Source organism: Anas acuta, chromosome 18 (assembly GCF_963932015.1).
Source record: "Anas acuta chromosome 18, bAnaAcu1.1, whole genome shotgun sequence".
NCBI lineage: Eukaryota > Metazoa > Chordata > Aves > Anseriformes > Anatidae > Anas > Anas acuta.
Genome location: NC_088996.1, coordinates 1,791,989 through 1,817,369, shown reverse-complemented (window position 1 = coordinate 1,817,369; position 25,381 = coordinate 1,791,989). Strand labels below are relative to the sequence as shown.

At 41.6% G+C, this 25,381-nt stretch overlaps 1 protein-coding gene across 7 annotated transcripts in view; it reads right to left on the bottom strand.

The window, feature by feature from the left end:
* The window catches only part of DNAH9 (dynein axonemal heavy chain 9), a 199,429-nt gene that overhangs the window by 43,179 nt on the left and 130,869 nt on the right, over positions 1 to 25,381 (bottom strand). For all 7 annotated transcript variants that reach the window (XM_068654543.1, XM_068654540.1, XM_068654541.1 and 4 more), the window contains 4 exons: positions 22,555 to 22,725; positions 20,568 to 20,690; positions 7,982 to 8,175; positions 1,504 to 1,652 (listed from right to left, as the gene is read on the bottom strand). In XM_068654543.1, coding sequence (XP_068510644.1) covers positions 1,504 to 1,652; positions 7,982 to 8,175; positions 20,568 to 20,690; positions 22,555 to 22,725 — 637 coding nt within the window. The remainder of the gene's footprint in view (positions 1 to 1,503; positions 1,653 to 7,981; positions 8,176 to 20,567; positions 20,691 to 22,554; positions 22,726 to 25,381) is intronic.

Below are 25,381 nucleotides of genomic sequence, written 5' to 3'. Positions count from 1 at the left end.
GGCTAGTGTAGCTGCACTGAAGCAATGGTTTCAATTTGTCTATTTTTTTTTCACTTACACTTGCTGTAACTTTTCTAGCTGACTAACCCCAGGTGCTCAACTACACATATCTTTAGAATTCCAATTAAACCACTCATGGCTGGATTTTAGTGCTCGATCTCCCGCACAAGAAAATATCACAGAAGAGACAGGATCACCAATGTGGCTCCAGTGGGAAGCCAGGCACAAGACAACACCTTCCTCATGGAGTCCCCTTCAATTCACAGTAATGAGACCTGATATCAGGGCAGAAAGAGATCAAAATACAGTGCAAGGCCCAGGAGCTGCCCATGACCAAATACCACCATCTAGCCTGGAATTGACTTGGACATTATTAGGGAGGACCCAGAACATGCATCACAGAGAGGAAAATGAATCCACAGCTCAGGAAGGAAGTCGTCAGCCACCTCTCATCTGAATGATGGTTTAGTTCTGTGTTACTGGTGACTCTGCTGGGGCTGCCAGCCCTGCTGAGGTTTAGTCTAGAGACCTGCCTGCTAAAAACTGGCCAACATCTCTGCTGATCGTCTGATAAGTAATTCATACAGTTTAGATGTACATTAGCACTGGGGCTTGACCACGAGCAATGGTCTTAGAGATGTGGGTATTACATGACTGGAAAAGGAGAAAGGGAGAAAAGACATCTGATGAACACAGTGGCAACCTGGAGCAGCCCTAAAGCAATACCCAAGGGTATCTGGCCCTCTGCTCCAGAAGGATGGAGCTCCTCTGCTGCAACAGTCTCAAAAGAAGTGACTGCAGTGACCTCAATTTGGCAGTGGTCCAGCAAGAAGCTGACCCCATTTCTTGATGTCCTGTAATTGCCATGTTCAGGCTGAAAATCATTACGCATCCACAGTGGAGCTGAGACCTGAAGCAAAATTCTGTATGTTGGTAGCTTCAGAGCACAGGCACTGACTACAGCACTTGATGTTCCACAACAATCACTGGCTTCTCAAACAAGGCAACTCAGAGATGCCACTTTGGCTATGAAGCCAGCTGACAGCACTACATCATAACATCCACACCAAAAACAAGTCAGGAAGGATGGGATTAAAAAGTGGAAACTCTGCCACTAACCAGCAGAATGTTACAGGGAGCTGTTGCTTATTTTTAGCTATCTGACAGCATATTAGATATCTCTGATGTAAGTTATAGGTTGTGTACAAGACCAACTCAGAGATCGTTGCTGTGTGAACTGCACTGGGAATCTCAGAACTGCAGGAAAGACACAAGTTTAAATCAAACTATAGATAAAAATCCAAAAGTCTTTAAAAAAAAAAAAAAAGAGAGAAACAATCACATAGTCTCACAATTATCTGTTTTTACCAGATTACTCCATTATCCACAAACAGATGAGAAAAAATAAAATAAAAATAAAATAAAATAAAATGTCATTCCAAGATAATTATGCAGAAGATAGAACACAATTCTGTGGTATGCTTACAGACATGATTTATTTACCTTGTTTCTCCACATCCTTCAGTGGGTCAACTCCTGGAGACAGGATAAAAAACATTGGGGTTGCAGGTCCTGATTCCTCAAAGGATGTTGCAAAATCCAGGGGTCTCCCTACCACATATTTACTGCCAAGCTTTTCTTCTACAAAATCTCTGCCGGAAAGAAAAAGAAATTTTCTAGTCTACTATTGTTCAGGAAAGAAAGATTCCCCTGCAAATAATTAATTCATTTTAATTTTGCTGATTCAAACAAATAAAATTTCATGAAAAAAATGGGTATAAAATCATTTTAGAGAGGGTCTGCAGAGTGGGCTCTGGGACCTCTCACTATCAACATTTGGTACGTTTAACAGATGTAAAATGACACATGGCACACAAATATCTGACAAATAACAAAATGATATGGACAAACAGTGGGACCTACCCACCCAGCACTGTGTGAAGAAGTTCAATACAGTTCAGTACTGGCTTGGTTCTGACACAGATATCACAGGGGAGAAGAAACAGTTAAGTTAATGTATAGAAAACTGCTGCATACTTTGTAATCCATACAGCATTTGGGAGGCAACAGCATTACTTCAGATGTATCACCAAAAGCCACAAAAAGTCTGGGTGATTTAGAAAATTACTTTGTTCTGGAAGGATAAAAGGGAAGAGCTCTAAGAATATCCAGCACATGCAGCTTAGCCTCTGCACAAGAACTGCAAGGAAAAATACAACTGAGCATCAGGAGCTGCCTAAACAGTAGGTAGCATATCGAGAGCGTTCAGGGTGAATTTCCATGGGGTGAGCTTACCAAAAATCACTGCTTTACAAAAAGATGACACAGTGAACATTGATTCAAAGGAAGAGGTATTATATTCAAACCCCAAGAAGGAGCAGTTGCTTTTATAGCAAAGGTGCATGACTAAAGCCTTTTGAAAACCTCGGTACTAGGGGAACAAAAACATCGACCAGTTTTCAACTGGGGGATGATACCAGAATAAGGCAGCCAAATTCTTTCTAAGAGACCTGAGAGACTCCTTCAAGGACTAGTGAAAGGCAGTTGGAATACAAATGCCAAAGGGATTGCAAAAGAAAGAAATTCCAATTTGTTTGGTACCTCTTAAAAGTAGATTTATCTGGTTTGGGGACAGATTTGCTAAAGAGCTGCTGGAGAGCTTAAGTCCACAAAAATCTAATGAAGTTCATGAGATACAAAGTCACAACGTTCTTGTTCTACATCAGGCCTTGGCTCCATGAAAGCCTTGATGTCCACAGCTAATGCATTCATAGGGGTGGTCCACAGTATAAGCAGTAGGACTTGTGAAATGGTACCAGAAAAAAAGAAAAAGCGTCCTGTTTAGACATGTGAGTGGCTTGCAGCTTCTCTGCATTATATGAAGTCATGGCTGACAGATCCTTTAGCTGAGGAGTCTGTTTAAGTACATAACTGTGGCAGAAGGTGCCAGTTGCTGGAGTCCGTAGTCATACAGCATTGTTTCAAAGGTCCATCCCTCAGGGCAGGACTTGAAGAGAGTTAACTTTGACCTCTTGAGGGATCTAACTGGAAGAATCTCCTGGGCCAGGGCCCTAGAGGGAAAGGGGTCCAGGAGAGTTGGCTAACATTCAAGCAACACTTCCTCCACGCTCAGGACCAGTGCATCCCTACAAGAAAGAAGTCAAGCCAGGGGTGCAGGAGACTTGCATGGATGGGCAAGGAGCTCTTGGGAAAACTTAAACAGAAGAAAAAAGTGTACATGATGTGAAAGAAGAGACAGATTCCTTGGATGGAATATAGGAACATTGTCAGAGAATGCAGGGATGCAGTGAAGGCCAAGGCCCAGTTACAATTAAATTTAGCAAGACACATCAAGGATAACAAGAAGGGCTTCTTCAAATACATCAGCAGCAAAAGGAAGACTAAGAAAAATATGGGTGCACTGCTAAATGAGGCGGGTGCCTCTATGATGGTGGATACAGAGAAGGCAGTCACTGAATGCCTTCTTTGCTTCAGTCTTCACTGCTATGGCTAGCCCCCATGTACTACCAAGTCTGGAAATGAGAGAAAGCCTGGAGAGAGGAAGACTTTCCCCTGGTTGAAGAGGATTGGGTTATTTAGGCAAGCTAGACACCCACAGATCTATGGGCCCCAATGCGATGCACCTGAGGGTGCTGAGGGAACTGGCAAGCCTCTCTCTATCATCTTTAAAAGGTCCTGGAGAACAAAAGAGGTGCCTGAGGAGTGGAAGAAAGCCAACATTAATCCAGTCTTCAAGAAGAAAGGCCCAGGCTACTACAGACCAGTCAGCCTTACCTCTATCCCTGGAAAGATGATGGAGCAGCTCATCCCTGAGGCCTCTAAGTATGTGGAGGAAAAGATCAGGAGCAGTCAACACAGATTCATCAAGGGGAAGTTAGTATTTAACCAACCTGATAGCCTTCTGCAATGAGATGATTTGCTGGATGGATGAGGGGAGAACAGTGGATGTTGTCTACCTTGACTTCAGCAAGGCTTTCAACACTGTCTCCCATAACATCCTCCTGGGCAAGCTCCAGAAGTGTGGGATCCATGAGTGGACATTGGGTTGTAATGAGAACTGGATGGGTGGCAGAGCTCAGAGGGTTGTGCTCACAGTGCCAAATCTAGTTGGAGGCCAGTGGCTATTGGTGCCCCCCAGGGGTCAGTACTGGGTCCAGTGTTGTTGAATTTATTCATCAACGACCTGGATGAAGGGACAGAGTGCACTCTCCGCAAGTTTACAGATGACACAAAAAGCTGGGAGGAGTGGCTGACATAGCAGATGCCTGTGTAGCTGTTCAGAGGGATCTGGACAGGCTGGAGATTTGGGCAGAGAGGAACCTCATGAGGTTCAACACAGACAAGTACAGGGTCCTGCACCTGGGGGGGGGGGGAACAACCCCCAAGCACCAGTACAGGCTTGGGGCTGACCTGTTGGAGAGCAGCTCTGAGGAGAGGGACCTGAGGGTAGTAGTGGACAGCAAGTTAACCATGAGCCAGCAGTGTGCCCTGGTGGCCAAGAAGGCCAATGGGCTACTAGCCTGCATTACGAGGAGTGTGGAAAGCAGGTTGAGAGAGGTGATCCTCCCCTCTATTTAGCCCTGGTGAGGCCACACCTGGAGTACTGTGTGCATTTCTGGGCTCCCCAGTACAAGAGGCAAGTAGAACATCTAGAGAGAGTACAGTGAAGAGCCACAAAGATGATTAAGGGATTGGAGCATCTGTCCTATAGGTGAGCCGGGCCTGTTTAGCCTAGAGAAGATGGGAATGAGAGGGGATCTCATATATCTCTACAAATACCTAAGGGGACAACATAAAGAGGCTGGGGCCAAAGTCTTCTCAGTGGTGGCCAGTGATAGGACAAGGGGTAACAGGTATAAATTGAACTACAGGAGGTTTCATCACCATATGAGGGAGAACTTCTCTACAGTTTGGGTGACAGAGCACTGGAACAGGCTACCCAGAGAGGTTGTGGAGTCTCCTTCTTTGGAGATACTCAAAACCCATCTGGATGCCATCCTGCTCAATGTGCTCTAGGTGATCCTGCTCGAGCAGGGGGGTTGGACTAGGTGACCTCTGGAGGTCCCTTCCAACCTCAACCATTCTGTGATTCTGTGAAATTATACCCTGCCAGCTGCTGGACTGATCTAGCCTCATTGTGCATGTGGAAGCATGGTAGCACAAGGTGTTGCAACAAGCCCCTTGCTGATGTTCTTCAGTAAGACTGAAGTGTGAAATAGGTCTTTACACTTGGAATTCCTTCTTGAGAAAGTTAAGGTTCTTGGTGATGGACAGTAGAGCACTGACCTCACCTATGCACTGCAGAGTCAGTCAGGATAAGAGTGGTTTCTCCTGATGGTTCCTTAAGCCTAGAGAATAAAACACCCTATGCTAATATCCCCATGGACCTGCTATGCAGAGTGACTGAAAAATCTAACTTTCAAGGCAGGTAAATGCAAGGTGTAGGGAGGATGGTAACCATCTCACTTTAGATACCAAATGCTTTCTAGACCATCTGCATGATGCTGGTACATATGACATGAGACACAAAAGGTCTTAAACCTTTCTGAACGGTAGTTGGCGATGAAGTAGGAATATTCTAGGGTATCTAAAATCACAGAATCACAGAATTTCTAGGTTGGAAGAGACCTCAAGATCATCGAGTCCAACCTCTGACCTAACGCTAACAGTCCCCACTAAACCATATCCCTAAGAAAAAAATGACCCTATTCACCTATGTTTAGGCTACTGAATTCTTCCTTCACTCCTTACCAACATTTAAGCTCTTGTCAAGCACCTATCTCAGAGAGATAGGAAGGTTACAACTATACTTGTAGTGAAGTTCATTGATCATCAGTAAGGAATTTAATGCAAATAGATTTACAGATATCCTCACTGATACATAGAAGGAAAAGATCTGCAAGTTGCGAACTGAAAAACAACTAGTGGCATCCAACTATACTACAGAAGAAACTCTCAATGAGTTTTTGACTCAAATTCATTGAGTCAAAAACTCAATGAATTTGTTAAGACCCATGATGTTGAAGTGCTACTGGCTAAACCAGGAATGTTGAGGCTGAAATCCTCAGGGTGAGAGTATGCAGCTCTCCAGTACATTGCTTGAAGGGTTCCCCACTCTTTGAAGAGTCACAGACTCAATACAATTTTGAAGACAATTAGGAAAGAGGGATATCAGATGACTATTAGCATTCTGTGTGGTACCTATCATGGATGCTGACTATTAAATTCAATCCAAAGACCTCTTTGCTTTCCTACATCAGACTACGAGAAGTTACAGACTGACATGAAAAGGACAGATGAATACACGTGTGTTTTTTAGAGAGTTGAATTTCTTAGGAGCATCAGATTTCCTCTCTAAGGGAACAATATCTGCTTTAGCCAAACTGCTGGCTGAAGAGAGGATTGCGGGGTATGATACTTTTAAGGAGAAATCAGGAAATCAAAGGCATTTTGACTGTCATTATTACCACTAATAATTTCGCGTTTGCTTTGGGGATATGAGGTTTGCTTGCCTAAACAAAAGCTCTTCCTAGGCCATTGGGTACTACTTTCTGACCATGTTGTATTTCAAGAAGAATTTTAGTCACAAACATCTACGAAGTCTTGGGGAAGGCACTGTAAACTGTTACTGTTTGAATGTGTTTATGTTCTACCCTACTTCTATGTAAGAAACAAACAATAAAAACACCCCATATTTATAGTTCTTGTGCAAACAGAAAAGCTTGACATAACTCTAAAAATATCCAGCCAAGCTTTAGAATGTGGATTCTCTTACCTTTTCACAAAAGTATAAAAGAAATTGAAACTTTATGTTCTGGTTATTTTTGAGCTATGAGAGTACCACTGTTTTGACTGAAAGAAATGAATTAAACTTGCTGAAACAAAGTATGCGCTTAAAAGCTCAGAAAGACAAAAGCTGATTCTACTCAAGCTAAATAACAAAAGGAAAAGCAGTGTTTTCAGCTGAGTGAACACATGGATAGTCCAGCCCCAGAAGAGTAACTAATGAAAAAGAAGATGGTTTAGAATGGCATAATTATGATAAATTATAGCATTTGATTGAATAAAATATAATAACATTGACCATAATGAAACTTCACTCGAAGTCTTGACTGCATTTTTCTGTGCATTTTAAAGCACAAACAGAAACGTAGCTCGTGCACCGAGTAATAAAATCTGCTACATGCACCTGTATATGCACACATGCCAGATGGTGGAGCAATATAAACTATTTGAGAGGCAGTGGCATAAGAGGCATTGTAAAAATGTCAGATCATAGGCTACCAGGACAGAGAAGGAGAAAAAAAGTCTTAATGGAGTGAAAGACCTTTAGTTTCTCCTGGAACAAGCATATTGCTTTTGCATATGTTTACAAAGTTTAGACTTGCCTAGTTACCTTTAATACATAATTCACACCTACAACTTTCAGAACTAGCATCACATAAATTTTGAATTTTATAGGAAAAAAAAAAAAAAAAAAAACACAAACAATCACCTCTATGAGATTTCCCTTTACTTCTGCACTTTATTTTTGCTCCTAAGGAACAACAGCCATAAACAATCTAGTAACTTGACCTTAACGAATTCTAGAAGTTGCATTGATTATAAAAAGACTCTAGTGCATATGTAATGCCTGTATGATGGTGCTCATTGCTGGCTTTGCATTTCTGCTCTTTACTCAGTGCTAGTTATACTGCTTCCCTCTCCGCTGGCAATATCAGGGGTAGATCTCCTGAAGCAAGAAATTTCAATTAAATGAAGTGTTGACTCTGACTCTTGCAGAGTTCAGAGACAACTCATTCAACCAAGACCCCTTTACAGTAAACCATTTTGCCGAACTCATATCCTTAATAAATAAATCCAAACATATTCCTGAATTAATCCTGTTCCCTAGAAAACACCAACCCAACGTTGCCTGATAAGCAAGAGCATTACAGAGCCAGTGAAGAAGCGCCCTTACCTGACTGCGTAGGTCATGCGGTCAGGACGGATAGCTCTCATTATGCACAGGCGCTGCAGAGCTGACTTGTTCTTCCATTCCTGGGGAAACTTCTCCTTTTCAGGACACTCAGATTCAACAAACTTCTTCCACCGTTTTGCAGAACCCTCAATATCCCGATCCAGGTTTCTGAATTCTTCCATAGATGAGAGAGCCTAGAAAATTCAAGGAAGGTCTTCAGAAAAACAATCCTATATGTCCTTGAACTTGAACTGTTTTTCTAACACTACTGGCTGCTCATGCTTTCCTCCATCAGAAAGGCCATAGTTGGAGCCTGGGAACCACAACCAGAATCCCACAAAGATCAGATTTTGTCCTTTCTCCTTTTCCCTGCTCTGTTGTCAGCACATTGTCACAGTAACAGATATCAACATGGGTGATTTGCAAGGCCACAGCAAAGGGGAACTGGGGAGAGTTTCATACTTGTGGAAGGTACATGCTCTGAGGGGTTTTTTGCCACCTGCATTTTCTGAACTGAAGCACATCTCAAGGCTGCCCACAGATTTGAATGTGGGCTGGAAACTGAGCCCACCTCTGACAGGAGAGCACACTGCTGGCATTCCCATGAGCTGCAAGTCTGCAAATAGTCTCCCTGCTGCTTCAACAGAAGGCATTGTGCAGCAAAACCACAACTGATGGTAAAACCTGCCTTAGGGTCTGGGATGCTGTCTGCATAGCTTGGTGCGTGCACTGTGAGAAACTACAAAACTGGGACTTCGCCATGCAGCTGAGGCAACCACAGACCCACAAATCTTATTAAATGCAAACTGTCAATCCAAGAATTATAGAATTGTTTAGGTTGGAAAAAGCATCTAAGATATAGCCCAATGGGCAGGCGATGCCTTTGTATAGACGTGCTTTGTATAAACACATGTAAACTACTGTGCCAGTGTAAGATCACTGGGTTTTTCATGTCTCAAATACAAAGTCTAGCTTCTTGGTGCTACAGGCCTGTAGCAGAAACAGGTAGCTGAGGAACATCCGGAGGTGATGTACAGCTGAGCAATGAAGTGCCTAAATGATAATTACAATGAAAATGTAGCTAGATTTTTTTCTTTTTTTTTTTAATGTTCCTGCCACTGTAAAGAAGTGGTGTCTATAAATATTACGCAGAGAAGTAAAGAATCCAAATTATCTTTCATACAAGTGGTAGCAAAACATATTGCACTACTTGTAAGGTTCTTTTGGATTTCAAGCAAAATTCTCGCTGAAACAAACATCTTCAGCATATTTTGCATAATCTAAAGCTGCAAGCAGTTGAACATGAAGAGGAAAAGACAAGTGGTGTATAAAAGACAGTGAATGAGCTATTTGCTATAGAAACAGAAGGACATGCTCAGAGCAAAGCAGAAACTTCTTGATGGGCAGAGGTGTTCCGCACCATTAATGCTCCAGCTCACATCCCATACAGCTCTGCTACAGAAAGCAGCCGAGAAAGCGCCTTGAAAAATGCTGGTGTCATACCTTGTTCAGATCAACCGAAAAAATACACATTTTTCAAAGGGCTTTGAAAGTCAAGCAAATGCCTTGACAGAACCGCTGAGAGATTGCCTTGGATATGATGCCGTTGAAAATAAGGCAGAAGACATTGCAGGCCACTCTGCTGGAATGGAAGGAAAGCCATACTGTCCCTCTGCAAAGGCTTCCCAATGAGTGTAGGAGAGCAGGGTTAAACTTTGGTCTTTCTAACAGACTGAGTTTACTTAGAACCATACTTCAACCTGGAGAGTGAACCAGGGGAAAAAGCACATCAAATAGGCTCCTTATAATGAATGAGTTCATGCTTTCAGCAGTGAGAACACCAGTAGATGATGGAGAGAAAGAGGTCACAAGGCTGATCCCCGTCAGTGCCACTGACACGGAACATTTGCTGAATATCACACTCATAGCATAACAGATGCAATGGTTGGAAAAATCCTCAGGAGGTTTCCAATCTAACCTCATGCTGGGAGCCATGGTACCAAAATGCTGAACCATGGTACCAAAATGCTGAACTCTAAAATGGAGCCTCCTCAGCCCCTCTGGGTGTTCTGTTGTTGAGCTGCACTACCCTCTTGGCAAAGATTATGTCAGATCTGAACCACCCTAGCTGCAATCTGTGACAGTTGAAACTTTTATTACATTCACTGCAACTAACAAGGAGAGCTTGGCTCAGTCATCCCTCAGCTGTCCTAACAGAAGCTGTAGGCTTCTATGATGCTGCTGCATGGTTGTCTCTTCTTCAGACTATACAAGACACTCTACCTTTCTTCACAGGTCAAGTGCTCAAGGACCAGAGTCAGAGCTATAGGCACAGATTTACTTGTAGATATTTCTATACATGCTTCTGGAACAAATCAAGCCTTGCCCAAAGTCACCATTTCATCAGTAACTCTACAAAAAAAAGATGAGAGCAGAGCACATGCAATACCACTCAATAGCTGCAGAATGGACTGACTTCGTCTCCATGCCAAACTGCCAGGGACACTGAGAACTGTGTGAAGAAGGGTGTGAGCAAAGTAGTGACTCAACAGATGTTGCTTCCAAGCGTGGATTATCTGTGATGTGGAGAAATTTCAGCAGCAGAAGCCATTGCTCTAAAATCAGAGCCACATCTTGCTTTCTGTGGAAAACTGGAAACCAGTGTACAGAACATGAGAAACTGAAATTCACTGGAGCAACACCATACATTCTGATCTGCCAAGTGTCCTGTCCTTGCAGTAATAAATATATTTGATGCACCTCTCCTACCTGCACACAAAACAGTAGCAAATGCTGAATTCAGTGGATTCATCAGTGCAAGTGCTTATATAAAACATTTTAACATTGTTGACTTTTGAAGTGAGTTACTTAAAATATCACTTCAGAACTTTGGCTGCTGCTGCTGCTTCGAGAATTCTCTTAGTGATGTTAACAAGGGAGACTCTGAAAAACTGCTTTCTTCTTACAGAATGACAGACATGTAATCAGAGATGATAGTCTCCTTCTCTCCCTGAACAACATGTTGCAGAATTAAGAAAGCTCTAATTGCAAGTATAAAGTCTCTATTATATAAATTAACACTAAAATTTTAATTAGTCAACAATTTTAATTGCATTTATTAGGACTGATGGTATTAATAAGATATGCTACTATTTAAAAGCTGCAGCAGTGAAAGCTATCTCAATCAGTAATCTTTCTGTGAATATTAATTGCTTTTCAATACCTGCTGAGATATTTTCCAAGAATCTTAGACCAACAATAATATATCACTGTTTCCAAGCAGCAGGAGGAAAAGCAGGAACATAGATAGGGACAGATCAACCTGTGTAGTAAGGCTATTTTTGTCAACATAATGAAGAATAAATTTGTCAATTAAAGTTGTCATGGAAATGAAGAGAGACAAAAAACATTGACCAAAATAAAATATGAGCAAAAGGACTGGAGGGCTCTAGTTCTCGTCTATGCAACCCACATTATAATCATCTCTGATGGCTGGAAACAGGAGGGTCTTGGGTTTATATCACAAAATAAGACTTTGCCAGCAAAACAGGGCTTCTCACACTATGTCAAAGCATGGATTGTTGTTCTCTCTGAGTGATTTTTCATTCACTGAATCACAGACAATTTGCTTTATCACTTCAGTTTGCTTTGACAGTTTCTCTTCTAAGTCAGAACCAACTTTAAATTGGAGCTGAAATGTCAGCAGTTCCATGAAGCTCACAAACTCACAAATGTAAACCCCCTCTTTTCCCCCAAGCTTGTAGGGAATACAGTGAGTATCAGCCATCATCTTGGAGAAGGAAACCCTAGTTACCACAGCACAAGAGTTGCTGATGTGCTTACACACACTCCTTGAGAGAATCAACCAGAGGCCAAAAGGAAAAGGGAAAGAGCCTGAAGACAAGGACATGACAATGTCTCAGAAGGACAAGGAGAGGTCCTAGGCAGACGGGCACAATGAGATGAGGTACTCATCTCACCCTCATTGCTTGCTGCCTCCAGAGGATGGGCTGAATCTCCAGTGGAAAGAACACCTTCATAGGCCTGGTATCATTGCCGCCACATGCAATTTATTTTCTATTGCCAGATATACAGCAACAAGCTTTTGTAAATCTATTAGAGAAAGCACATATACTCTTATCACAAAAGACAGTTCTTCTAAGGACACTACACAGTCGAAACTGGTCCCAAGTTTAGACATTGCTTCATAACATTTTATTTAATCTAAATCAAAAAGAGATTATCTCTTTGTTTTCTTCCCACTGGCACTAAAAGAAAACATTTTAAAGACTTTTTTTATATATATACTATTTCCATAATTTAAAATATCCTACCCCAGCATCATCTAGCTCTATTCTTAACAGCTCTGGGGCAAGCCTAGCCAAAGCAGCTCCTCATTACCATGCTCATAACTAACATGGAAAGTAATACTTTGCTAAGTAATACAGATGCTAGGTTAGGTTTGCTATCCAGGTTAGGAGTGCTTCCAAAATGAGAATTAGGATTAGATTCAAAGCCTACTATGGCTGCAGTAATTTAAAGCATTCTAGCTGGGCAGCTGTCCCCACAGCTTGGCTGCGCATGTTGGAGCTGTGTTCCAGCAACCTGCCTGGGAGACACAGTGCTCCCAGGGAGAAACAGGGAAGTCCCATCACAACTCAGCATCCTAGGCTATCTGTCTGTACATGGCATTGTATAGTTTGGAGAAGTTTATGTGTGAAATTTGCAATGGGGTTAAAGCAGAGTGGCTGCATGAATGTATGACACTTGGAAACAACCTCATTTGTTTTCAGTACATCCTCTGAAGGTCTTCCGTTGTCCACCCACACTGTAAATTATGCTTATATAAGTAAATATTCATAATTTCTTTTCTTCATTTCCTGTGGGTGGCTCACATCTCCTTAGGAATACCAGCATCCTCACAGCTGGAGAAAGAGAGCTCCTGGAAGAAGTCAAACCTGCACCTGGCTCAAACTGATAGATTGGATCATTCAGGAAGGAGACGTATAGGCAGATGAATTACTCCATCTGAATACTACTGTTAACTAGGAGAATTAATGTAGAAAATGATGGATTATTTCCATCTTTCCAAGACTAGGTTTTTGTTTGTATTATTCATTCACTGAAGGTGTTGTTCTCTGTTTAGCTACACTACCTGCATTATTCAACTCATATGGAAATCTCTTCTGAAGGTAAAAATAAAGACATGATGGTTTTGTCAAACTTCAATCACAAGCTATCTATTCCAGTCCTTCACTGTCCTCTGTCACACATTTTCCAAATGTGCAGTGGGAATTTTTGAGCAGTACTTTGAGATGTCTCTTGCTCTATTTTCGACTTATTTATAAAACTGATTGCCCTCTTCCCTTCGGAGAAGCCTTTTTGAAGATTGTACCCTCAGTCTTCAGGCCGTCAGACATGACTCCTCCTTTTCTCCTCCTCAATCTCTCCTCACAGTCACGTTCTCATGACACTTCTCACTGCTTGCCTCTGTTTCCAGAATCTACACATCCCTCGGGAAATGCAATATGCAAAGATCAAACCAGACTTGTCCAGGGCAGAGGCCTGGACAACTCTGAGTGAAGTGGTGAGTGTGTCCCCATGACTCTGTCGGACTATATTCATTGCACAAGGGCGTTCCTATTCAGGTACTGGTGATAGTGAGGTGCACTGTGGTACTCACAGTGGGGATGGTTCTCAGATCATCAGTGCCTCCACAGAAGGCCATCTTATTATGTTCTTCTTGGTGTTACCAGCAGGGTTCCAGAGATGGCTCTAGAGATGTCAGAGGTTAGCTGAACTATGCCTCAGACACTTAGTGCCTCAACACTGCCATGCAAAGGAAACAGTTATGAGCTGTACCATGTTACAGAAATAAGGAGCTCAAACAGAACCTTTACAGAAGATGTAGATTTAAAGAGATGAACTTATAAAGAGGAGCCATATCCCAGCCATCTCCCTTCATTGCCCTTCTAAACACATCTTACATATCTAGGCACAATATTTTGGGTCCAAAGTGGGATGACTGCTTGCACTCCCTTCGTTGTTAGCAGAGCTCTGCTCTCTGCAGTCACTTTTGGGACCACAGCTTACTCGAATCTTTTCAGGAGTGCTCTGCAACATATTTTTTTCCTATCTTTCAAGCAAAGCAATATGACATTAAAAATGCATAATGTCTAAATATATATATATATATATTTGATATCTAAAATATATCTTTTCCGTTCCATTTAGAGGGAGCAAGGAATTTACCATTCAAAATGACCAACTAACGGCAGGCTCCAAGTCATGGCAGGGTGCACTGCCAGTGAAGGACATGGCCATAGAGACATCCAGAAAAACTCAATTTCCACTCTGCAATCAAACCAACAAAGTACGTCTTTAAATATTTGATGAGATCAAAATCTCTGCTGTATCTCAGATAAATATCAGATCATTAGCCAGCAGGTTAAAAAAGAAAAGGAAACAAAAGACAGAAGGATCTCAAGTAGTATTCTGAGATGCTGTGAATATTTCTCTGAGACTTGACTGCTGGTGAGGAAAGATGAATGTCCTTAAGAAACTTACAGATGAGAGTAGATAAATGCACATTGGAGTGTCATAATCAATGTTTTCTATCAAAGATGCACTAAAAGGCTGTACATCTAAAGAACTGAGTTAACTGAGTTAATGGAAGAGATTTAATTAAGACTATGATTCTCTAGCATAATAATAATTTTGAATGTACACAGAAAGCCGTGAGCTGCAAGTCTTTCATATCTGACCAGCCTGATCAAAGGACCTTGCTTATGTGAAAAGAACACAATATATGCAGCAGTCTGTATCACAACGAATCTTTGACAAGAATGAAAAATTTCAGGGTCTGAAAACTGTATAAAGTGAATGTTGGAAGAGAGTTTTCTGTTCTTTTGTCAGGAAAATCCAGTTTTCTTAAATGTAAAATATATGATATGGCATTTTTTCTCATAAGCTACACACAAAATCTTATCATCCACATTCTGCAAAATTATAAATATGGAGTTAATACACTACTTTGTCTACTGCTGTTCTCCTCCTCGAAAGCTGAATTCAGTATTTAGAGCTCATTATTCAACATCACATTATTAAACAATGCCTTTTCAGTAGCGTTTTCATATCTACATAATGAAAATTCTTCCTCTTCAGAAAAAGAGGGGGGAAATGATTGGGATGAAGAAGTAATCCAAGTTGGCCAGGTGTATTCTTGCTGTTTATTAACTAGCTTCACTTATCCTATGGGACACATCTGCATTCAGCAACGAGAACGCAATGCAGAAAATATCACAAAGAAAATCAGACTTGGGAAATGTTCATTTGTGTAAAGGAGATCCAGTGCTGCCTCTATCCAGCCTGAGGGAACAGGCTGTCAAGGCAGGAGCCAAATGCACACACAGTTAATCACAGGCAATGGTTCTACAGGAGACACAAGGCCATGAGGTCAATGTGGACATGGCTCCACAGGAAGGGAGCACAAAGGGAGCTGGAGCATGGGAGAAGTTTGCAGCACAGAGCATCGGGAGACACAGAGAAATCCATTCACCAACACTGGGCTAGTCTCAGTGGCCTGAGACCCACCCCAATCTCCTAAAAAGGACTAGTTGCAGCCAAGGCAACCACAAAAGCAAGGGCCATATTGACACACAGAACCTGATGATGCCATTTCTGTATCCATGCTCAGAGCAGAACCATGGCATGAGCTGACTGCCCTCTGGACAAATGAAGAGCAGCTCTACATGCTGCTCTGGGTTGAAGGGACCCCAGTGCATCATTTCAGACAATCCTCATCTCCTATACAGGTAACAATACCTTCAGCTTCAGGTTGTACACAGAGGAAATTGAGTTTCCCTCTGTGGAAATCTTCAAAAGCCACCTGAACATGGTTCTGGGCAGCCTGGTCTAGGTGGCCCTGCCTGTGCAGGGAGTTGGACCAGATGACCTCCAGAGGTCCCTTCCATCCTCAGTCATTCTGTGATTCCATGATCTTTTGGCACTGGAGATTTTCCAACAAATGAAGGGAGAAAAAATGGGGAAAAACCTACAAAGGACCATCTCTACACTGATTCTGTTTTAAGTTCAATCTTAAAAAAAAAAAAAAGGGGGGGGGGGGGGGGGGGAGAAAAAGTGATCCCTTGCACACATTTCTGGCCTGATGTCCTATGCAGTTCAAGCAGTAGCAGCATTGTACCCTTGTGGTCTAAGGTGTGGCCATACATTTACACATAAAAGTGACCAACAGTCAGAAGAAACAGACAAGCTTGCACGCAGAGAAGAAAACTTCTTCAGAAGTACCAACAGAAACCACAACTTTCAATCTAAGAACAGGGAACACAGCAGGTGAAGCAATTATATTGAGTTATAATAAAGGAAATTGAAAAAAGAGAGAAAACCTCAGTAAAAGAATACTTCTGACTTCTCAAGGGATCACTATTAAATACCCACAATAGTGGTAACTGAAACAACCAACACTATGGAACACGTAAGTCAGGGACTCAGGAAAGGTACTAGATTTACTCAGTGGCGTAGTTTTCTCCCTATCCTGCTCTTAACTAACCCTTCCACAAGCCAGAGGCAGTATTTACACCGAGGCTGGCAGCTGTGTCCTCTGCTAACCTCTCCCCTTACTCCAGAGCTAACAAATGTGCCTCCACAAGGGCTCCACAGGAATTATCTTCTCCAATAAAGGCTGACTAAGGAACTGAATTGAGTTAAGCTCAGAGCAGCTTTTTCTCAACCTGTACTAAGTTTGAATTCAGTTCCTGTGCCAGGCTTAAGAAAGCACTAAAAAGCTTGTAACTTACCTATTTTTCCAAGAATATCAGCAGATCTAATAAAAAATATTACCTTTCCCTAAAAACTGAGCCCTTCTAGACAGGTACGTGGATTTCTTCATTCAGTAGTAAATATTGAGCTTCCCTGGCACAAATGTTACAGCACACAGCTCTGGGAAACTTTTTGCTGAACTTAAAAGAAGCTGGAAGATGAAACCATAAATGTGTGTCAACTGAGCAAGTATAATGAGCTGAAAACAGCTGCACAACTGCAGAGCACTATTAGCCTGTATATATTATTAATCAAACAACAATAAGAAATAATCCGCTAAGTTACACAAGGCTGTTTGTATGCCGAGAGTCCTCAACATTTAATGAGGTTTTCTTTGAGGTTAATGTGCCCAAAATTGGAGGCACAGAATGGGCCACAAATATCAATATTCATTTCTTTTGGCACAGCAATCTTGGCCTGATACCTCTGGCAAATGCAGTGTTTTGTGCAGGAGCATTTTCAATGTTCCTCTGAAAAAATTATACAGAATGCTAAATTCCACTTCAAATTTGAAATATGAATCTGAAATATACTTTGCTCAAGCTTTGTTGAAGAAACAATTTATTACAGCTCTTAATCTTTCTGATAAAAGAAAAGGAGATTTTAGCCTGCTAATAAGCTGTATAGAAGCCATGACTAATTAACCTAATTATAGCAGTCTGTGACAAAATGTGATTGTACTAAAACTATGCCTCAAGTAGCTGGAGTTGCCAAAAATTCAAAGGCTAATAAAACAACACATTAATAGAACATAAACACTAATAAAGTTGACATCAGCTGTATTATTTATAGTAGAATCAATATTGCAAATAATCATCACAAAAGACAATCTGAAGAGTATTCAGTAGCCGATAATGAAGAATTCATTATCCAGAAATCCTGAAATATGTTAAGTTAGGGCAGATTATTGACCAGTGGCTGCAGCTCCTCGAGATGTACAGTTCACGGGGACAGCAGATGCACAGTGAGGTTAGAGACATCTCATTCTTGGAGCCCTCCTGGACACATTCACATCCTGCCATCTTACAGCTCAGCAAAAGGGTGCACAGAGCAGCTTCTTCTTGGTATTGCGCAGTTTCCATCTCAATCACAAACCCCAAGAGACTCAAAAGGAGAGAGGAAGCTGAGTGGGAAGGGCTTACCTCAAAGAAAACCAGTTACTGCAATTCAGCTTCAGGCGGCAGTCCACTTCTATGCTCCCTCTAAATTTCTACGTGTCTCACAATAATTCTCCAGCAACCCCCATACACATAGCGACTGAGTGATGGCTACCCAACACCACATCAATTTCGGATGGATGGGCGAAAGATAGCGGAGTGCGGGCTGCTGCTGGCAATAAAGCTGGGGCATGCAGCTGATGGAAAAAAAAGACGACCTTGTGCAGTGATGCACTGACACTGTTTGAGCTCTGATGAGTATGAGCTCCTTACCACTGGTCTCATGGCCAGCTCAGACACAGCATGCTGTGCACTTCAACGCTCTTTCTCCTGGATATGTCAAATACACAAGAATGTCAAGAATTAAGTCTGAAGAATGAATGATAGGGAGTTGATGTTCCTTCTGGTGTTTATAAGCCTGAGCTGACTGTACCAACGTCATCACAGTAGTGAGGCAGTTGCAGCAATCATGATGGAGCACAGGGGTACATGAAAGGCCATTCTACCCACGTGTGGAATGGAGCTGGCTGCCACAGAAAGCATCTTCTCACGAAGCAGAAAACTCACTGCAAATAGAGAAGGTGTCTGCGTGGAGAGTGTTTCACCTTCAGGCAGGGTTGGTAAAGGCATCCTTGTACACTACGAGTACAATGTTTTCTATGATGCACCAAAGGATCTCCAAAAGGAGAATCAGAGCCTGATACCTGTGCAATATATGGTGGAAGTAAGTTCACCTTCCAGAAGAAGCTTGTAAGACTGAAGTAGAAAGAAGCTTTGCAGTGCAGAACCCTTTCAGTCAGTAAAGAATTCCAGCTCAGAAGGACTTGAGGAGCTGAAATGCAGAGTTCATGCTTTATATCCCCATGCTAAACATGAGCACGGACAGAGCAGAGTTTAGAAAGCCTGAAATTTCAAACAATAACATGTATGTGCAGGTATGATCTATAAACACCACACAGTCCAAAGAAAAAATACACTATTGCCAAGCATGGGGTTAGTGGCTGAGCTTCCCTAATTATGTGTGTTAACCCTAAGTGTTCATTTAATTTGTCTTCAAAGGGATAACAAAAAGAAAGCTGCTGCTGTCTGAACAGCAAAGCACCAATAGTAAACAAAAGGTGATTAAAGAAAAGGGCGTAGATTTTTTTTTTTTTAATCCTCCATTATTATGGAAATACATCTTTAAGAGGATGAACAGGGCTAGTTAGTTTAGCAAGAAGTTACAAATTTATTTTATGGCTGAAAATGTGATTGTGACATTTTCAGGATGAGCTAGGTTGCTTCTGTTTGCAGAATGAGGCAGAGGCTCCACCTTCACTGCTGTTGAAGAGGTAGAGATGGTAATTCCTGGTCAGAGCAGAGATGTTTGGCGTGAATATTTCTTCACCATCATTTGAAATCTCTGTGGGTGACCTGGAATAGCAGCATCAGCTCCATTTGATTTCTGAACTGTTGCCTGAACTTAGAGTTCTGTTTCTGGGTTACCTTAAAAGAAGGTGTTTGCCAAGCAAAGCACAGCCGAGCATAGACTTGACTAGGATAGGTGGCACTTGACTAGGACATGTGGCACCACAAGCCAGGACTTCTGCAAAACTCTGGTTAGCCACCAGAAGTTGTATGAACATGAAAATAATATCAGAGATGTCTTGGACCTTAAGACCTTGTCTGGTCATCCTCCAGGAACAAGACACACTCTCAGTGTGTTAGAAGGGAGAGGAAGGGAAATGCCAAAGTCCCAGAAGAAATTTTAAGAACTATTCTGATGAAACCAGGATGTCTTTCCTCCCCACTTCACAGAACCACAGAAATGTCCCATAAAAGCAGCATGTTATAAATAAAATTGATTCTTAAATCCCAGCAGGTGCCAGAGAATCACATCTGTCATATGATCATAGCTGTCACAATAAAACAAAGGTACAATCTCAGGCAAGGTGTGAACAAATACGTGTAACTTGAAAAATATTTCTACCTCTTCCATAAAACAAATCATGCCCTGCTGAATCAGGTCCAGATCCAGCACAATTCACATCTGTTGAAAAACGGGTGCAAAGTTGGGGTAACACACACCTCTCTAGGATGCTCTTCCTCAGCTCTCGCTCCAAAACACATGGCAGTTGTTAGACTGCCTCACTGCCACGATAGCATTTTTTGTAGGTCTATCACCTGGCACTGCTCTGTCCTAGGACATCTCTGCAGATGGTCATATATGCCTTTAAGTCTCACCTCCTCCAACATACAGTGAAGATGTCAATGTCCTTTACAATCTGTAACCACAACACCCGGAGGACATTCTCATTCCCATCTTACAGAGAGAAAAGTCTAAATCTCAATGGGAAAAATCACCTTCTCAGAGACACACATCAGGAGTAGAGTCACAAAGAGCTCACAAAATTGATCTTTTACCTTAAAGTATATTTTACCCAACTGTAGGTACCTACAGAACTCTCAATTTCTGTGGCATTTTTGTGCTGCTTCTTATACATGGTCAGAACTTTGCTCACTCAGTGCTATAAGGTCTGATCTGACAGCTGCTGAAAGGCCCTCAGAAGAGGCAAGGGATGCTGATTTCACACAGCTCAAATGAAAGGTACCTTGATTCCTCCCCAGGAGTAATTAGACAGGAACTCCACAGGGCTTGTGACCCTGGTCTGTGCTGGGTATCTTAGTAGGAAATCCAGTTCTAGTGCGTTGATTTCTTTACTCATCAGAAGTATCTGTAATTTCAAACAAACAAGATATCCTTGAGCAATCAGGATACAAAGCAGTGATGTACTCTATCAGATTAGTTATTCTACTCAAGTAGCTGTCAAATGCTCAGCTAAAAAGTACACAGTGCCCAATACTAGAGGGGTGTGATGAAACAAACCCTTCAGATGCTTTGGGTTTCCCCAAAAGAGAACCCAGAATAATCATAAAGACAGGCAACATAAGAAGGTCAATATATAGGAAAACTACATGTATGTGGCAAAAGCTGTAGTTTAGGTTCACATTGCTGGCAGATTCACAGGTTGGAGGATGTGCTGCAGTCCCTGTACTTGATATCTGCAGCTAAAGAACAGATAACTCCTGCAAGGAACCACAGCATGCATCCCTAGGGTATGCTACCAAGGTCTTGCCCATCTCTCACCATCTTGTTCAACTTTGAAAGTAACGGGAGACATACTCCAGTATGAGAGAGTGCTAACAGAAGCCTCACTCTACGTGCACCAAGAGAATAAGCAGGTCCCTGAGATCTCAGACAACAGAGAGCTGGAGAGCATCTGGCCATTCAGCTACTCCCAGTGTTTTTAGCACCCATGGTGTCTCTGGGGAACACATGGAGTAAGACTGCCAGAAAAATGCTCGAGGTAATTCTGGAGAGCCCTGTGGGTTCATGATCCCAGCTGGAACTGCCATTCCAAGTGTACTGCCAGACTGCCGAAATGTCAGAGACAAAGTCCAAAAATCCTGAACAGTTTCTGGGAGGAAAAAGAGCAGTGCTGGAATGGTGAGTTTCTCATTTCACTGTCACAAATGCTAGGCTGTACCTCATTATTGCCTACAGGGCAATGGCTTCAGAAGCATGCCTGGCATCTCCTCCACCAACGATGGTAATGAGCTACTCAGTTCAATAGCCAACTACTTTTTTATACTGGAGAATCCTGGGTCTCATTATCTAACTGTAACTGTGAATGTTGGTTTTCCTGATGTGCTGAAGTGATTCCTTAACTATTTTCAAAGCATGATGTAGTCATGTGTGCTACTTATATAGTATATATAATACTACATATATATATATATACTATATATATAATAAGTATTATATATATAATGCTTATTAATAAATTATTTAAATTTATTCGGACAAATATATTTGAAAATGTAGGTGTCTTTTGGTTCAGAATTAAGCCTGACTGTAAAAAATACGTTGACCCTTAACACGCAGACAATTAATTAAATATATCGTTAGTTCCATTCATATATATATATTTACCTTTTCTGTTACACACAGTATTTTGCTATGTAGAATTAAAAAAAAAGATCATGGCAATCACTGGCAGACCTGTGCAGTATTTGTGCAGCTCAAATTTGGTTCACGTCTGCATTCTACATGTCGAGGCATTTAAGTAGTCATTCACTGCACAAACTTAGTAACAACTTCATAACATAATGCCAAGAGCTGTTTACTGTCTGAATTTGATTTCAGCATAGATGTATACAAATGTCTCCTTGCTCAAATTGTAGACTAAAAATTATAGTATTACACTAGACAAAAAAAAATAGCAGCTATGTAACATGCATTTCTTTTGGCAAAAATAATCAGATTCAAAGACCAGCTTCCTTTTCTGTTTTTCAGACTCTGCAAGCAGGTATGTCTCTCTCAAATAACCGTTTGTCAGTGTAATGCAAATCAAACACAGCATCTGTGACTGTTATCAGCAAGACAGGAAGAGAAGGAAATCAGTTCTACAACCCTTGTATTTGCTGCTTTGATGCTGAAGGCCTTGGCTGTAACAGTGTGGGTCTTCTCCACATGCTGTTATCTTTGCCAGTAAAATAATTCATTGCATACAGATGGCATACAACAGTGGTGTTTACCTGGAATGTGACTTGAGCAGTGTAGGTCAATTTATCACACTCAAACAGCCCTCGGGTCGTGTACTGGAACACGGAGAAGGTAATGCTGTCAATGAGGTTCAGCACTCGCACTTTGAGGTTCTCATCTGGAGATGCCCTCTCCATGGCTTTCTGGAACACAATCCTGAATGCCTAGGTGAGGAGACAGAAAGACCACAATGGCTTCCAGATGCTCTATGTGTGGATCACCTGAAGTGCTGCAATAAGTGAAGCCAACTCAGACACTTGATCTCTGCAGCCCACCCACCCAGCAGTATAGACCACAGCCTCAGGAGGCAGGTGAAACATCCACAGACCAGTCTCTGTGTCTGCTTGTAGGTGCTTTTTCATGAACATACAGGCAGACATTGATGACAAACCCCATGACACTGTGATCACTTGGGCTTAATAAAGTAGTGTGGAGACAGGCAGACTGAATTAAGACAATGAGTATAGAAAACATTTCTCAGACCAAGTACATTCTCTCAGAGTGATTACACACCCCACTTTCTCTACAAACATTGAGCCAAAGATACTGGTGTTCCCAGAGGGAAGCATACCTCTCATTTCAGAAACATTGCTGGAACTTAGAAAAAGCAATTCCCATACATACAAAAATGTCCAAGGAGTATTTTACTGCCTGGATTCAACTAAGGACTGGGTGAAAAGGGCAGGCAGGGCTTCACCATATGGAAGTGGGATTAATCAACCAGCAAATTCCCCTTGGAAGTGGGTGCATGCAGCAACAAGGATGCTATTATATAAGATACTAAGGATTCTTGCAAAAACATTCTGATCTAAAATTATTTTTAAAAAATAACACAATAAATAAATAATAATAATAAAAAAAAGACTTAAAAACTTCCAGAACGGACTGAAGAAAATCCATTTGCAAATTATCAGGTGACACTAGAAAAAAAAAAAAAAAAAAAAAAAAAAAAAAGAAAAAGCCTATGTCCTGATTAACAATGCAAAGACTTGATACACTGGGACAAAGTTAATAGGAAATAACCAGGCCAATACAAATTAATAACACCAACCAGGCAAGCCACAGCTATGTTGACAGCATTATGTTTAGGGCTCTACAAAGGAAGAATGATGCCTCAACAAATTAAAGTAACATTGATACCTACTGCATTATTAAGTAACTGCAGAATGGATTTTCCTGCTTACATTTCTTTAAATAGTGTTAAAACATGCTGTGGAGTCGCATATAAATCTCATGTTTGCTAATTTATAATGGGCTTTTAGCTGTGTTGTAAGTATTTTTAAAATCATCTCTGTGTATCTTTACACAATACTTTATGATCTGTCATCAAAATTTATTAGATAAAAACATTTCACCAAATAATTATCTATGTATTTATACACATTACTAATGTTAACTGGAAAACATAAAACAAACAAAATACAGATGAGGTAGATTAAAGGTGAAACTTCAGACACTCCTGTATCTACCATGTATATGTAGAAAATTAATCTTTCAAAGGGCACCCTTGCATGAAAGATATGTACATTTTCCTGGGAAATGTATTTCAGCATATGAGTCGTAGATAATGAAAAGAAAAGCTTCTTTGTGGATGTGGCTCAAAATATTGTATTCTCTCGATTACTTTTTCCAGGTCACTTGGCAATGTAAGAAACCATTTAGAAGTAGCACTAGATTACAATGCCATCTCATTTAACCCTCCATTCCCCAAAACACCTTTCTCCTGTAACAAAAAATGTTTTCCATGCATTAAAACATTAAAAATGGAACTCTTCAATAAATACCCAGAAGCTCTGCTGGCCAGAACCATTTTTACTGCAGCAGGTCCTTAGAAGCTGTGCAGGGGCCAAGACAGCCCCACTGTCTTGGGCAGCACAAACAGGACACAGATAGAGGGGTTCTGCCTAAGGAGCTGCCAGGGTAAAGGAGATAGTTTGAGAGAAGCCTCCCTCCCCACCAGCCAAGGAGCAGAAAACAACTGATCAAGTGAAGCTCAGACATGAACCAAAGACAGGAGCTATGAATTCACCACTGGGCACTCTAAAGGTCTTGCTCCTCCTTTGCAGCAAGTGGAGTCTCAGTCCACTCATACTTGCCATAAAGGGGAAAGCCAATATCTCAAAGCTAACCAAGAAACTTGGAAACATGACCATTCCCACAAAAGCTGCTGCCTTCCTGCTAGGCTCTGTTGCCACGCAGCAAGTAGGAAGTTCAGCCCCATCACTAGGACCAGTGATAATTACATTGCCATCAACTTGTCATGTTGGAAATCTTCTCCAGGTGTTCTCACAGAAACAGCTCCAGGCTAGAATGTTCTCCAAAGGAGAGACACCATTTCCAGCTCTGTACGTAATGTGTCCATACACTACAGAGTGACACTTTGCTGAGCAGAGGATATTCTAGGTTAATAGGACAGAAAAAGAGAAAGAAAAAAAAAAATAAATAAAGGCCTTTGGAGCACAGCCCCTTTGGCTATGTCTGTTCTCCATATATTTTAGGAGCACAGACAGGGCAAGAAGTGGGCTCTCTCCCAACATCATCCCCATTGGATGTCCATACTGCCACCACAAGCATGCCTGCAGTTGAGCCTGCCAGCTGGTAAGATGCCCAAAAATCCCATCTGGATTTCTAGTCTAAGATCCTTGTAGGAAAGGTTGGAGTCCTCCTCTTCTGTCTGATGACTGGATGACATTGTGAGAAGAGCAAGAACACAGCCCATGTGAGGGCTCCTCCAAACTGTAGCTAAGCGTGCGTGTGGGCTTGCACTGACAGGTGGTGAGCATTCAGGTCACGTACATATTATCTACACCAACCATACGC